Source organism: Chrysoperla carnea, chromosome 1, assembly GCF_905475395.1.
Source record: "Chrysoperla carnea chromosome 1, inChrCarn1.1, whole genome shotgun sequence".
NCBI lineage: Eukaryota > Metazoa > Arthropoda > Insecta > Neuroptera > Chrysopidae > Chrysoperla > Chrysoperla carnea.
The window spans coordinates 38,968,162-38,984,260 of record NC_058337.1 but is presented as its reverse complement, the minus strand read 5'-3'; the positions used below and the strand labels follow the sequence as shown (position 1 = coordinate 38,984,260).

Genomic DNA, 16,099 nt, shown 5'->3' with positions numbered 1-16,099 from the left:
GATGGCTTTTATCTTGTTGTTTTTATAGTAAGTTATTCGAAAAATAATTTTTCTCTGGTGTTTGTTACATAAATTAGTTTTTATTAAAGCAAAAAAAAAAGGAGTATTCCCTATTACGTAAACCTACGGCGGTAGAGATATAGGTGTACCTTCATTCCGGATCAAGAAAAATTCTCTAGTTTTCTAAGCTATTGTTTTGGCAATATATATTTAGAACAATGCCCTTTTATTTCTCCAGTTCCAATACCCTGAATCTAGAAAATGATACTTTCCCAGTCATGTGTGTATTGTGAAATTGTCATTATATTTACTTTATCATTCGATGAAGTTTCGCTATCATAACTTAAATCACCATATACAAACAAAAGTAGTATTCAAGTAGAAGGACTTTTATTCAAGATGTTGAACTGTCACGTAACATTCATTTTTAGACGCATTTAAGGTCACATGATTTATTTTAACACAATTTTCATTGTTAAGTTTTTCTTGTAGTTCATTTAAATGTAAAGCATGTATAGAATTTCACTTGATTTAAATAATATTTACTTTACTTGTTTAAATATAATTTTATTTCAGTTTTCTAGCAGAGTATATTCTTTACCTTCCCTAGCGATTTCGAAAATGTCGTAAAAATACCGTAATTATTCGGCATTTACGCAATGCCGTATATTTACCGTTATAATTTGGTAATAATTTAGTTATAATATAGTTGTGTTGGTCAGTTTTTATACTATAGTTATCTAGTCACTTACGCTGTACAGATACCGAAAATATACTATTCGATTACTGCATTAATACCCAAATTTAACCCAAAAAATTCTTAGTAATAGCCGTAATAATACAATAATTTTTCAGTAATAAAATACTCAAATTCAAGCCAAAAAATTCCGAATAATACAATATTTTTTCTTTACATCATAGCCTCAAATTTTCGAATCATTTTTCAAGATTAACAACATTTTTTGTACATTTTAAGCATATTTAATATTACATAAGGTAATTAATAACCTATTTTAATAAACGTAATTCATTTATTCATTGTTAGGTAGGAAAAATAACTTTTATTGACAATGAAAATTTGTGATTTTCGTTAATTAAAGAAAAACTGTTAATTTTTTCCAACAACGGATTTGTAAACTACATAAACAATTATTTACCATAAATGATATCATAAATATTTCGTATCTGTACAGTATTATTGCCACTTAATTATAGTTATTTTACCGCCTTATTACCGTAAATGTTTCGATGAAAAAACGAAACTACTAAAAATATGCTGAAAAAATACAGTATTAATACCGTATAACTACGATATTTTTTCAGAACTTACAAAACCGCTAAGGTTACATATTTCCGATAGGTTACTCTTGACAAATTATTTTGTAGCTATTCTTTTATATAACTAATGCAATAATTTTTATGTTTTTAATATCCGTTTGATAGTTTATTTATTCATTATAATATTTCTTCAGACCACACGTATAGACATTTTTATACCATACATATATGTAATATGCAAGGTATACTAAGTTTAGTCCCACGTTTGTAACCCTTAAAAATATTGATGCTATGAACAAAATTTTGGTATAGGTGTTTATAAAATCATCTAATTAGTCCATTTTCGGTTGTCTGTCTGTCAACACGATAACACAGAAACGAAAAAAGATATCAAGCTGAATAGCGTACTCGGGGCGTAAAAAGTGAGGTCGAGTTCGTAAATGAGCAGCATAGGTCAATTAGGTCTTGGGTCCGTAAGACCCATCTTGTAAACGGTTAGAAATAGAACAAAAATTTAATATTCCTTATAAAAAAATAACCAACTTTTGTTTGAAACATTTTTCCGTAAACATCATTGTTTACCCGTGAGGGCGCATATTAGGCGTAAATTGTAAAGTATTTATTATATGGGGATATCAGTTATGTATGTGTGACATGTATGTATGTGTAATGTGATAGAGTAATCAACACTGTCTATGCATGGTATTTCAACAATTAACTCAGTCAATTGTTTGTTTTCACTTGTTAATATTATTATTAAATATTATGAAACGCGTGAAGTAATAATTATTATCATTAAAATTCTTTAATATGGCAATCGTGTTATCATAATGTTTAAGGTCTTTATTAACATTCCCCAAATTTCAAATACATAGATGATATAAACTACTAGACAAAAGTATGACACCAAACTTTAAAATGCTTACAATTAGGTGAACAATTTTCTGGTCATATTATACTACATTATAATTTTGTTATTACAAATTTTCGGAGACTTTCGTGAACAAAATAATTATAATTTTTTTTTCACCTTGAATAATACGAGAAATGCTAAAATATTTTTTTTTTATAATTTTATAAAACATAATTTGAGATTTATTAAAGAAAATAAGCCTATACAAACAAAATTTTGAGATGTTTTCTTGTAAGTGCGTAGTTCGAAATTTTTTAAAGAAAATTCACAAAAATGAGCTATACCATTTGATCTCTTAAACTACCAAGCCCTAATTTTGAAAAAAATAGAGTATATTGGGTCCACTCGTACTTTACAAAGAAAATCCAAACGAAAATAAGGATTCCGATTTTTAAGATTTAGTTTGGGTGCCAATACAAATTGTACAAGATCATAATTTAGGTTAGATTAACAAAAACTTAAATGAATGCTATGCATAAAATTACATGATTCATGACGGATCTCTCTCTACGTATTTGATCGTGAGTGGTTTCTTAAAAAAATTTTTCAAGAGTGGTGAAATAAAAGACCGCATTTTGAGAATTTTTGCAAATATAAAAATTGTGTGAGACTCATAAAGAAGCCATATACAAAGTTTCAAATATATAGTTAACAAGTGAAAACAATTAATTGAGTTAATTGTTGAAATCATGTATAGACAGCAATCGTTTGTTTTTATACATCATGTAAGCAAATAAAGATAGCCACCTACAGTCTCGTACGTATAACACGACTGTGGTGTCACATACACAAAAACACCATATATACATACTAAAAGGGTATATCCTAATTTAAAAGTTGTTAATTTTTTTTTAAATATTTTTTTTACATTTTACATTCTGAACACGCTATATAAATTTCAGCTTGATATCTCTTTTCGTTTTTGAGTTATCGTGTTGTCGGACGGACGGACAGCCTATCGGAAATGGACTAATTAGGTAATTTTATGAACACCTATACCAAAATTTGGTTGGTAGCATCAATATTTTTAAGCGTTTCAAACTTGGAACTAAACTTAGTTTACCTTGATCTATTTCATATATACATGGTATAAAAATGTAAAAAAGAGATTACGTACTATGGACTAAATATCCCGTAGATAATTAATTATCATTATATGTTTTACATATTCGCAATTTTCCTTTTCAAGGTTTAAATACCAATTTATTTTAATTAAAATTATTGTCCTTGAATAAATAATGGCAGTACAAAACCTTATTTGGAGTTCTTTGATGTAAATAATATTTTTAAGCAATAGATTGTAGAGATGATACCTATCCATACTACTAAATAAAACTGGTTTTTTTACCTAATTAAAAATATTCTAATTAATATAGGTTTTTTTCCATTTTTTCACAATATAATAACAATTGGTGTTTTGGGAAGACAGACAGTAGATTTATATTAAATGTGTTTATAAATTATTCAATTATGTCCAACTTTACTACTGTGTACAGACACGACGTAGAAATGATTTCCATCATTATTGACTGATACTTCATTCTACATCTGACACGCACGACTCAATGGTCCTCCAATCACCTCTCGCGGCATTTTTTTTTTGTAAATAAATAACACTTCTAATGTAAGCCACCAAAAAAAGCCGGTGTAGTTTAGTGAATTCAACTCAGTTATTTTTTATATAAGTATGAGTTTGATAGTCATTTTTCCTCTCTGATTGAATTTAGGTAAGATTAAAGTGGAAAAATAAAAAAATTTCTATCTGGCAAATCCAAATTACGTTATTTACTTATAAAACTAAATCATAATAAAATTATATCCAAACTAAAATAATTTTAAAATGTTATTTTAATTATTCGAATAATATCTGACACTGTGTTAGCAAGAGTAAAACTGTCTGTCTCCCATTTAAAATTTATATTGCTAAAAGGACATGAAAAATGATAATAGAATTATTTTAAAATTTCGCTGCTTTTTTCGTGAATGCGCACTTGTAATCGTAGTAAACCGCTCTGAGGGACCAAGGGTACTTCATCCCTACCGAATTTCAATGAATATCCAAACTCCAGCCGTCTTGAAACCAACTTTGTCGTGAAGTAGTTGCCACCTCCACAAAGCTGAAATTAGTAATTTATTGCAATGCTTATGAAAAAGATTAAGGCATTGTAATGTTTGAATATTAAAGTACCCTCCACAACATGCCTGTCAGCGATGTCGACGAATTGTCGTCTACACGCTTCGGTTACGTTTATCAACATATCTGTTCTGAAAACATCAAAATTTTGAAATTTCAATGCCATTGAACTAAAATTGTAAACGAAAATGGACGAACAATTTTAAAATTTTTAGGCTTTTCAAACCTTTTTTACTTTGCTGTCACCAATTCTCGCATGAGTATATATAGAAGTTGTATGGTTCTTCGCGCTGGTTTTTTTTATGTGTATTATTAAAAAAACAATGGTTGTTTCTTATCAGTAACAATTATTTATTAAAGTAACCGATGTTAATTAATTAACTTTGTTTAATATATTTATTTAATATTTATAAATATGTTTATTTAATATTTTATAATTCTTACAATTTTAATATTTTCCAAGCATACAATTTTAAACTAACTACAATTTTTCCTGCACAGAAAATATTTGTTGATTATATGACGTTTTGAAACCCTTTGAATATTTAATCACTTCTTGAATACCTACCATTCTTGAAAATGTTGCCTCATTTTATTAAATAAAAATTAGTTTTTCAAAATAACTTCTATGCTATATATACATTTTAATGGAAAAAGTGAACAGAAAAACAATAAAAGTAGACTCGACACAGTGTTCATCCACCAAATATCTAAAAACAGATAATAAATTACAAATCTAAGGATTTTTCAAAATAGGGGATAATTCTGATGTCGAATTGGCCATATTACCAACAAAAATGTAAAACTAGACTTGATACCATAACAAAATTTGAAAGGGAAATTAAAATTGATTAAAATTCAAAGGTTGCTCATCTTTTTTTAGCAAAACGAAGTTTTATATGTAATCTAAATGGCGATACCCACGTATAACGTCACTAGTGGATATCTTCCTCTTTGTTTAATTAGGAACTTTAAACGTTCATATATTGAATACTAGTAAAGATTTTTAAAAACTAACTTTACTTTTCTATTCGTGAAGTAAGAATTCTTCATCTGAAGTGATAAAAAAAATTTGGTCCGATCAATTATTATGTTCAATTGGTATTTTCGTAAAATGAAAATGATGTAACGAAATATGCGATTCAGCTACATATACCATGCAATGCACAGGTTCATTGCGATTATTAATTAAATTAGAATTATTTTACAAAGGGTCCCGTTACCGTGGTTATACCGCGTACGGAGTTGCAAATGAGTACTGAAATCTCTATGTACAAACTTCCCCTTTTCAAAAACAATTTTTTAGTCTATTTTAGTTTTATGATCATATACAGTAAGAACATTTTTGTGGATGTCACTATGCCAGTCATCAGTGTGAACGCCATACTGTATATTGTATTGAGGGAATAGTAACATTGGCAATAGTTTTGGCAGACGAGTCAATGGAGTATGGGCGTCAGGCTCATATAAGTTGGCGATATCACAATACTTCTGGTGGATAGCCCTATTCTATTCAGTAATATTATTTATACTAACATAGATACTATATGTATCTGCCCTATATCATACCAACATTGTAGTAAATGCCATGCATTTGTTACTGTGTACATCCATATTACCCTCGTGAGGTTGAAGTTAGCTATTAGCTTTCTGTATAGAGATTGTAAATGAAATCCTATAAATAAAATTTCAATTAAAAATGAATAAAAGTATATTTTATTTATTTTTTTCAATTTTCAAAATACATTTTAATTAAAGTTATAACCAATATCATATTTTTCTTTCAAGTGTTAAATAGAAATTGTATCGTATTGGAAAAAAAACAGAGAATTGCTTTTTCATTTTATCTACAAAAAAATGAGGTCATCTATTCGTCGATTCGAATACATACATATACGAATGTACGTGGTATACATCGAAAATAAAATTGTATTTTCTAAAATGTGAACTGATGATTTTGTATTTCAACACAATAATTATTATTAATTACATAAATTGTGTTATTCTATACATATCTTAGCATTACGAACTACAAAATAAATCCATAAATTATACAGAATGTCTTATAAAAGTAGAAAATATCAAGCTTAACACAGTAGCTTGTCACAGTTAGCTTTAGCATGCACAGTCTTAACTTATCGATCATTGGCCAAGTCTAAAAATTAAATATTTGGTTTGCCAGCGTTTGCTTAAGCTTTCATCAACACTAATTACTTAAGTATTGATTTATCCGACCTTAACCTAGGTTAGGGAACCAAAGTTTGTTGTTAATTCATATTTATATTTTTTGATATAAGGTCGTAGAGGTAATAGGCGTGAAAGCAAAGGCGTTTAACTTACAGTAAGCACATATACTGCAGGTAAAAACTAAACATTATACCATGAAAATCGCGAAACTGAAATTTCTTTTACATACACGACTTGACTAGGCTTAGGTCAATACTTGGTAGGCAAGATTAAACGATACTAATACAAAACTGAGCTAGTCTTGATTTCCAAGCCCGCTATTCTCTGCCCAGGTTATGAAATAGAGAACTTGCATTAATTCTTTTTTTACCACAAATTGATATATAAATGAAAGAATAATTCATCTAATGTATATTTAAGAAATTTTTTTTCAAATTAATAATTCCATTTTGCTATTAATTATTAATAAAAAAAGAGTTATATTTTTGAATAAAAAAAACGGTAGTGACATTTACATTTTTCGATTTGTTTCTATGGTAATAATTACGTTTAATTAGACAAACCATTTATCATTCTGCATGTTCTGTGTGTTATTTTTTTAATTGTCCCAATATAATTGGTTTAATACTTTTTCTCTTTTATTACCGAAATCTTAATCTATTAGATAAATCTAGAAGAAAGAAAATTAGCTTTTAGTAGAACTGTGTAAAATTAATCCCTCTCATATTTTTGCAAATATTTTAGTGTTTCCAAAATATTTTAGAAAAGAATTATAACTAGAATCCTCTATATCAACTCTTAGATATCCTCTAATTATGTTTAGCCACCCAATTTTGTTAAATAAACACAAACTTCCACAAATTAACGCTCTCAGATTTAAATTATCCAATTTTGTTTAAACTTACATATTTCAATAACTATGACCCAACTCGAAATCAAATTCATTCTTATATTTTACCTATATTATTGATCATTTTTTAGCGTCGACTGTTAAAGGTTCTTTCCATGTTTGAGGTAATTATTAAAATAATTCTGCTTAAATTAAAATAGCAATATTGCAGTTGGCAAATACTGCTTCTCAAGAATCACCCGTCAATTGAAAATTTCCAATTTAAATTCAAACACGATTCGTCAAGTTAGTGAAATAAATATTCTGTTGTCGAACATGAATGTCGTATAAAAGAAGATAATAGGAGATAACAAACACTAATAATTCTCCACATGCATACAATTTCTATTGGCATATTTGTTTTAGTTTTAGTTGCATTATAACCTTCAATCTAGAATTAATTATTATAATAATACTTATATTTGACAAATATAAACAAATTTAAGTTTAAAAAAACATTTCCAAAATAATAGTTTTATGCATATTTTGAAAATACATGCAATATTTGATAATTAAAATTTTAATTTGGTTATCATATTCTAGTATAAACTTTTAGCTTTGAACAATCATTGAAGTATAATTACTATCGATTAATATCGGTTAGTCATACCATTCACAGGTGTTTTTGATTAATACTCAAACTCTAGTTTGTAAAATGTCATAATTTATTACTATTAAAATATATTTTCAACAATAATTACATTTTATGAAAATGATTTTATTAAAATGAACAATCAGTAACATAATCAGCTTCACCGTTAATGAAATTACTACGGCGCTGAAGCTCTAGATGAATCCTACATTGCTTTTAGATGCTCTTCCACTCTGCTTACAATTCCTCTCATATTCATTTATATCAGCTTTTCTTCTATACCGTTCAACCATTTATTGCTTTGTGCAACCCTTATTCTACTTTCTCCTGGATTGATTTTAAGGTATATTTTGGCAAGCTCCAAAATCAATGCCATTTGTCATAAATTCTTAAAATTTAAGTAAATTTTCGAATATTTATTCAAATAAGAATTTGTAATTGGTCAGAACAATTCAAAACAAGTTTGCCCAAAAGTCATAAGCACGAGACTTACTCAAAAATTACTAAGTTAACCACGACTATTCTAATCGTGTTATTTTGCCCGAAGACCTCAAGGTGCAAGCACTACCAACTTAAGACGCATCTTGCATTGATCACTAGTATAATTTATTATTAAATCTATAAAAGTTTTATTATGTAATAGAATGCTTGATGCTCATTACTATTTTTACTAATAGTTTTTTTTTTGTTGCAGGCTTTACTTTATTTAATATATCTACTAGATCCAATCGTAAAAGGGGATTACGTCATTGCATATTTTCACACGCTTACGTCAAATGTCAATTATCCATCATTTTCGTGGTTGCGTGAAGTTTATAATGTACTGCCTTATAAGTAAGTATAAGTTCCATTTAAAATACATATTATTACACACCCTTATTGGGTGAGGTTTTTTTTATTATCAAAAACTATTATTTATAATTAATTTCGTGGACGTCGATGATAGAAACTATGATTATACGAAGATTCTTTTACTATAAATGTTTTCTTGATATTCATTTGTAAGATAATATAGAATATCCTGTAAGATTGCAGTAGGGCAGTACAAAGAATTAAAGCAGATTTTAGAATAATTTTGCCGAATTTGGTATTAGTTGAAATTTGTTCCAATAATTTCATGAGTAGTTGTGGCTTATACACACGTCTGTCATTCCATAAAATTTGACAAGAATGAAAGAACACATTATTTTGAGGGCACTTGCTTCGGAAGTAACAGAAGAGTTTGATATGGTACGTGCGGAGCAAATTTGGTTATATTTTCCGGGCCGATTATTCAGAATATTGGGCTACGACTACAAAATAGTTTTCATGTTAAGACAATTTCATGTTACAAAATTGGAATAATTGGAATATGGGGGCTTTTATTTTTTAAAACACATAAGAAATTTATCAGAAAGTTCCCCAGTCTATATTCATCATAAATGAAAATCTTTAATTTCACGTACCCCATTGAGTCAAAGGCGTGTATTATTGCATATTTTTTTGCAATAAGCATTCCATTTTGTAAAATATCGTTAGATAGAATTTTTAATAATAGAAAATCAGTCTTTCGGATTTACCGCAGGCGTGTAGTTTTTCAAGACATACACTAGAAATTCAATTTTGCAACATGCATTTGTTAATAATAGAAAACTAGACTAGATTTCGACTTATATGCTCTGCTATAACTAACTCCCGGAGTATTTATTTACATGTTTAAAAATTTTGCGAAATGCACGACTTACGATTTTCTACACATCATAAACTAAATAATTGAAATAGTAAAAAAACTCACATACAATTAGTTTATACATACTAATTATCAACTTAGTTTCTAATCTATCTAACAATAATGTGATATTTTTGTTATCCACAACTTAAAAAAAAATCTTCTGCGTCAAACACATTTTCAAATATATGAAATACAATAGAAATGTGTGTTATGTATTACTTAATAAATGCATTTGTAAATATAATTATTATTAATGTCTGTTTTATTTGTTATAGATACAAGAAAAATTTAAAAGCTTTTTATATAGTACATCCAACATTCTGGACAAAGGTTAGTATTTAAAAAACTCAATTTTTTTTAATCATATTAAATTATAAGAGAGATGCATATGAACATTAGATCATTGAATTCCATCCTTGAAGGCCATCTGAATTTTGCTGAAATGTTTTGTCTATCAGCTACTAGTTTTTATGAAGGCCAGAGACGCTGCCGAATGTCTGTACCTTCTGCGCTGGGAACATTTTCAGATTATAAAAATAGTAATTCGATCGAAAACGGGCGAAAGCACGCGTTGACCTTTTCAACTCCATTCTACTTAGTTTTGCTGTTGCATATTAAATGATTCCTTGTGATCAAACTATGCTTCAATGAAGCTTATTTTCATAAAAGAAGAGTAATAAATACATCATAGAAAATTAACACTTGGGAATATAATAAAACTAAACCAAATACTCAAGATTGAATATGGAAACTTTTATTTTCGTGCCTTAAAAACCTGCCAATTTCATTGGACCATCTTTGCAACTTATAGGAAACATTCTTAACTTGTATTGTGACCTTTTTAAAAGTTGAAGGGCAGTGCATTTTATAATCGTTAAATCTATATTCTTTTTTTACTTCAGTGTACACTATTACCTCATTTTTCGGAGTGTTTTTTTATACTCAGTGCTTAAGGTAGTTCCTCCGCGACCGTCCAGTCAAAAAGTTTTGGACTAATACTATCATTCAGTGCATTAACTGTCCTATGACTATTATACATATACCATATATTATTTTCAAAAGACTGTAGTTCTTCACTACTGTTTCTAGTATACATATAAGCACACACACTATGACATATGCCTTTAACATTAGTCTTCATATCTTTTCCACAAAAATCATCGCTAAAACGAGTTATTTATTTAAGTTTTTTATCGAAACTATATGGTAAATAATTTTTATTTTTATTTATATATTTTCTAAATATAGTATTCTACATTATATTAGTTTTTCATAGAGATGGTGGACGTCATTCATTCGTAAATAAATATAATATTTGTAAATTTGTGTATTTTTATACACTTCTCCCATGTACACGTACAAATTGCGGCACTTTTAATTGCTAATATCTCATGTATGGCATGGTAAATCATCTTCTAATTTTAACAGCAAGTGTATTATGAATTAAATATTTTATATTCTGAGTTTTGAGAAATTCTTGGAATATCACTTTCGTGTAGGTACTACCTTAAAAGAAACAAAACGATTATTTATGTGCGGTAGTCTTTTGTTCTCAACAGTTCAACAAATAGTTGATTCACTTTCCAACGAAACCTTGATTTATTAAGATTTAACTTATTGTTGAAAAATAATTTGTATAAATAGTAAAAACATTTTCCTTTATCTCATTTTTACTCACTTTTACCATACAAATTTATTTACCATTTAAATAGAAATAAATTGTGTTCTTCGCTATTAAAAAAAAAATTAGTTTTTTGAAAATTAGTTTTTAATTTATGTTTTTACTTCGTAGATGATGACATGGTGGTTCACAACATTTATGGCACCAGCTATAAAACAAAAAGTTCATAGTTTACCGGGTGTTGAATATTTATATGCTGCAATGGCACCAGATCAATTGGAAATACCGGCTTATATTACAGAATATGATATGTCGGTAAGTATCATTCACAGAAAAACTTTTTTGTTTCTAAACAATTTTCCAGATCCTTGGACGCATTCAAATATCATAAAACTTCATGTAGATAGATTTTTAAATTATTTAATTTATTCTTATCACTTTTTAAGAAATGTTACCCTTCGTCCGATTTTACTAACATTTTGTACATGCAGTCCCAATACTATGAAAAAGTACTTCAAAATGTTGATTTTCCTAATAAAAAGCAACCATAAAATATATTTTTGCAAAATAAACACGCTTTCTTGCCATTAAATTAAATTATATTTTAAACTTTTTGATTCCCATAAAACGCTGTCAGCCACTTTGGTGACGTAATATTGGTAAAAACAAAAGTCGTTTATGTAATTATTATAAATATAAATAAAGTTGATGGTAACATAACCTACAATTAGTCTGAAAGTCATCACCAAAATAGTTATTATTGTATATTATTTTTGCCCATATAATGTTACATCATGGCGGCTCGTGTTTAAGATCACGTGATATACAGATTATAAATTACGTCTTTTAATTTTAATATAATAAAATAATAATGTGCCTTTTTTGTACTCAAATTCAAAATATTTACATAAATTTTACTTTTTATCAAATTTCATACTTTAGTTTTCACTACCGAAAGTACTATTACTAAGGTTGTGCGTTTCCATAAAAAATTTTGCCATTGAATCATTTTCGAAATATTGCAGAAAATATGTAAAAACGTATAAATATATAAATGAACAAACAGAACATCTAATTTGAAATAATTAATGAATAAAATGCAGTTATTTTTCAAGGGTAAACTAATTTTCAATAATTTTTTCAGATTAATGGATTACGATACTTTCAACCAGAAGCACCCACGTAAGATTAGTCAAAACCTAGTGCGTGTTAAAACAAATCTTATAACACTTCAACTGTAGATCGCAAGCAGCAAAAAAAAGCAAGCGCAGCAATCAATCATCGGTGGTGGTCTTTTGATTTAATTAATTTAATTTTTCGAATATGTTATAAACCAAAAAATGCTAAATTAAAAACGCTAATGTCGTGCCAATTAACAAAAAAAAAATACTATTAAACAATTAAATATTTTACACCATAGGCCGAATTCCCTATGTGTGTTGCCGTTTTATTATATTAGACACTACGCTTGCGATTCCACTTAAATTACAAATCACCATTTATGATTATTATTAAACAAAAATAGTTTTTAGCTCAATTTAATTATTATAAACTGATAGAGTTTTATTTTAAAATATAACAAAAATTTAAAAAAAAAATTGCAAAAAAAAAAATTAAGTAAGCGAAGTAGAGGCGATATTATTTGAAGTTAAACAAACTTAAAATATAAATATAATTAAAGCAATAATAATTATTCTGACCTTTACACACAAATTGAATTTATTGACAAATTAATTAGTGATTAATAATATATAATAAAATATTATCCCCTCTACAAACAAACAAACACCGTGACTTATTATTATTACACAGTGACTAAATATTTATAAATATATTTTATTTTTTTAAATACAAAATAACAAAGATATATTTTCCAATTTTAGTTTTCTAGTCGTATTTTATAAAAAAAATGACATTTCACATTATTCAATTATTTTTACTTGAATTGATATTTTTAGATGATGCGATAAAAATCGAAAGTAGTTGATGATTTATAAGTGTAACTGTACTTGTATTATTAGATTTTAAGTTAATTTTAAAACTTGTTTATTATAGAGACTGAGTAAAGTATCGTTATTAAATGCCACTTAAAACTGTTCAATTAATTGCAAATGACGAAGCTACTAATGTTTGTAGTAATCGCATTGTAATATGACGTAATTTTTTATTAAATTAATCTTGAAATATATTTCAAACGTTGCATTTCAAATGACATAACGCCACTCCAAAAGTTAAAAAAATATTCTATTAGTAATTTGTTTTTAAACCATCCGGGATTGATTTAAAAACCTATGAAACAATGAGTTGAGTGTATATTAATGTGCCAAGTTTACTTAAGCACGAATATTTATTTAAAATATTAGCTGTTGTTTGCCTGGCACAGATTTCTAACAAACTAGTTTGTTAATTAATACTACGTAATTATAAAAATTAGATCTTCACGCGGGTTAACACCAGTGCTATACCTTGGTATTTTGTTTATTCTTCTCAAATTATGTTGATTATAAAAACTTTAAAACATCTTAATCAACAAACATGAACATCTAATCTAAAGAGGTATGAAAATTAAAGAAAATTATATATTATTACTGAAAATAAATATGGTTTAACTTCGGGAATAAGGAATTAAAAATTTTGGGTATCATACAGTATAATATCAAGAGTTGTTTAGGTAAAATATTAACTTTTTGAAAACTATGTGGTAACGTTAGGTCTTAAAAATTTTAACATCAGCATTTATTTATCTTTCTAGAAAACAGGATCGTTAAAATTTTTTTAAATGTTCTAAAATTCTATGAACATGAAGTCGTAAGTCATAAGCGATATTCTATAATGATTAGATCGGTGATTTAATAGAATTTGGCCTCTAAATTGATCTATATTCAGAAAATATAAAGTGACAATCATAAATTAAATTATTATAAATTGAAATAAAATGAGAATTGAAAAATGACCAATCAATGGCCAATCACACATAAAATTTGGAAATCAAGACTCCCTATAGATATTTATCGCATCACTATCTTGTTTAATGATCACTTACTTAATTTAAAGATACTTACTAACTCCAACTATGTTTTTTTTATTTAAATTGTTTTTCAATCGAGTGCTCAATATCATATAACGATGGTTCAATTTCGAATTCATATTTAAAAACAATTAGTGCCAAATTGATTGAAAAACATCCCCTTTTACGTCATGTGATTGTAACATAAGTGATCATAATAATATTATCAATTCAAAATGTTTATTGTTACAAGAATATTATATTATAAATTGTTAAAAATCACTTATTATTATTAGATGTTATATTTTTTACATACATGTTTTGTGTTTCTTAAAAATATGCAAAAAAAAAAATTAATTTGTTAATAGATGATGACATAAATACAGAACATTTTTTATATTAGTGGCATACCAATCCAAGATTTTAAACTCATGTGTTTTTTTAATCTTCAATTATTAAATTTTATGAAAATTTTATCAAAATACTTGTTTATGATCTTCATATTTATTAAACTATAAAATAATGTCATAGACTTGTCCATTAGTATTTTGTAACGAATACGAGATGAGTTCTCTCTTTGTGCTTTGCGTAAAAATTTACTTGTCGCATTCAAATTTTATTAAATTAATTAAACATTTTCAAAATAAATAAATTTTGTGAAAATTAAGATTTCGCGATTATGATCGGTTCGAGTTCGATGGCTGGCAGATTAGTGTAATTTGTTCACGTCTATTTTTCTCTAAAAAATAAATAATTCAAACATCACGAGAAACTTCACCATTTCAATAAAGTCTTGAGGTAGCCTTCCTTACCAGACGATTAGAATTGTATTCTGGCATTTATTTACACATGACGAAAATGATGTTTATTACATTAATTGTTTATTTTCTAAATAAATATTATACATTGATATGAAAAACACGGTGTACAATTTATACATTTTTAGATTTCAATGTATTCATATGCGGTTCTATTTATAAATCTGTGTTGAAGAGTAAACCGATAGTCGCGATTACAATGAATCCTTTTTCGATTTCCAACATATGTAAATAGTTTTACCACGTCTATTTTTCCATATCTCTAAAAATGATGCAAACAAATAAATTAACAGAAATTTGCTATTTTCCAAAAAGGAGTACTTTTCCCGTATGAGTATTAAAAAAACTTATTTTGGATTAAAAAATACAACATAATTTATATATTAAATATGACTTAATCAATCATTTTATCAAAATTATACATGTATGAATACTAGAAAATACTTCAAATATGGTGCCCTCTAGAAAAACGTAGAAGATGAATTCTGAATTTAGTAATTCATTTAAAAACGTACTAAAAAGATTGAATGCTACGAATATAAAAAAAATCATAATTTGTTGATTAAAACAATCGATTATTTCACTTTTTTTACACAAACAATTGTTAGCAATAAATTTTAGTTTTTCAAATAAAAAAATCAAAGTTTATAATTATAGTTTTAGTTCTTAAATGCTAAATAGTGCCATTCTTTGTGTCCTCGAAGAGGTCGAATAATAATTTATATTAAACGATTGCATGAAAATTACATGTCACAGAAAAATTCATTCACGTTTATTAAACACAAAGAATCAATTTATCTGTATATTTTTAAGAAAAACTGACTTAGATAATAGTTTTAATTTTTTTAATTTATATTTTATTTCTATATAATAACTTTAACCGAATGCATAGCCTATGAAAATTTATAAGATTCAAAAGAATTCTAAAATGTGTACTAAATTTGTAGAG

At 26.9% G+C, this 16,099-nt stretch overlaps 1 protein-coding gene across 1 annotated transcript in view; it reads left to right on the top strand.

Annotated features, from left to right (window-relative positions):
• Window positions 1-12,518, top strand: part of LOC123305831 (protein GDAP2 homolog) — a 50,652-nt gene extending 38,134 nt beyond the window's left edge. The window contains exons 8-11 of the mRNA XM_044887699.1: window positions 8,688-8,827; window positions 9,980-10,034; window positions 11,497-11,640; window positions 12,470-12,518. Of these exons, the coding sequence (XP_044743634.1) occupies window positions 8,688-8,827; window positions 9,980-10,034; window positions 11,497-11,640; window positions 12,470-12,511 (381 nt within the window). The 3' untranslated portion in view covers window positions 12,512-12,518. The remainder of the gene's footprint in view (window positions 1-8,687; window positions 8,828-9,979; window positions 10,035-11,496; window positions 11,641-12,469) is intronic.
• The last annotated feature ends 3,581 nt before the right edge of the window (window positions 12,519-16,099 follow it).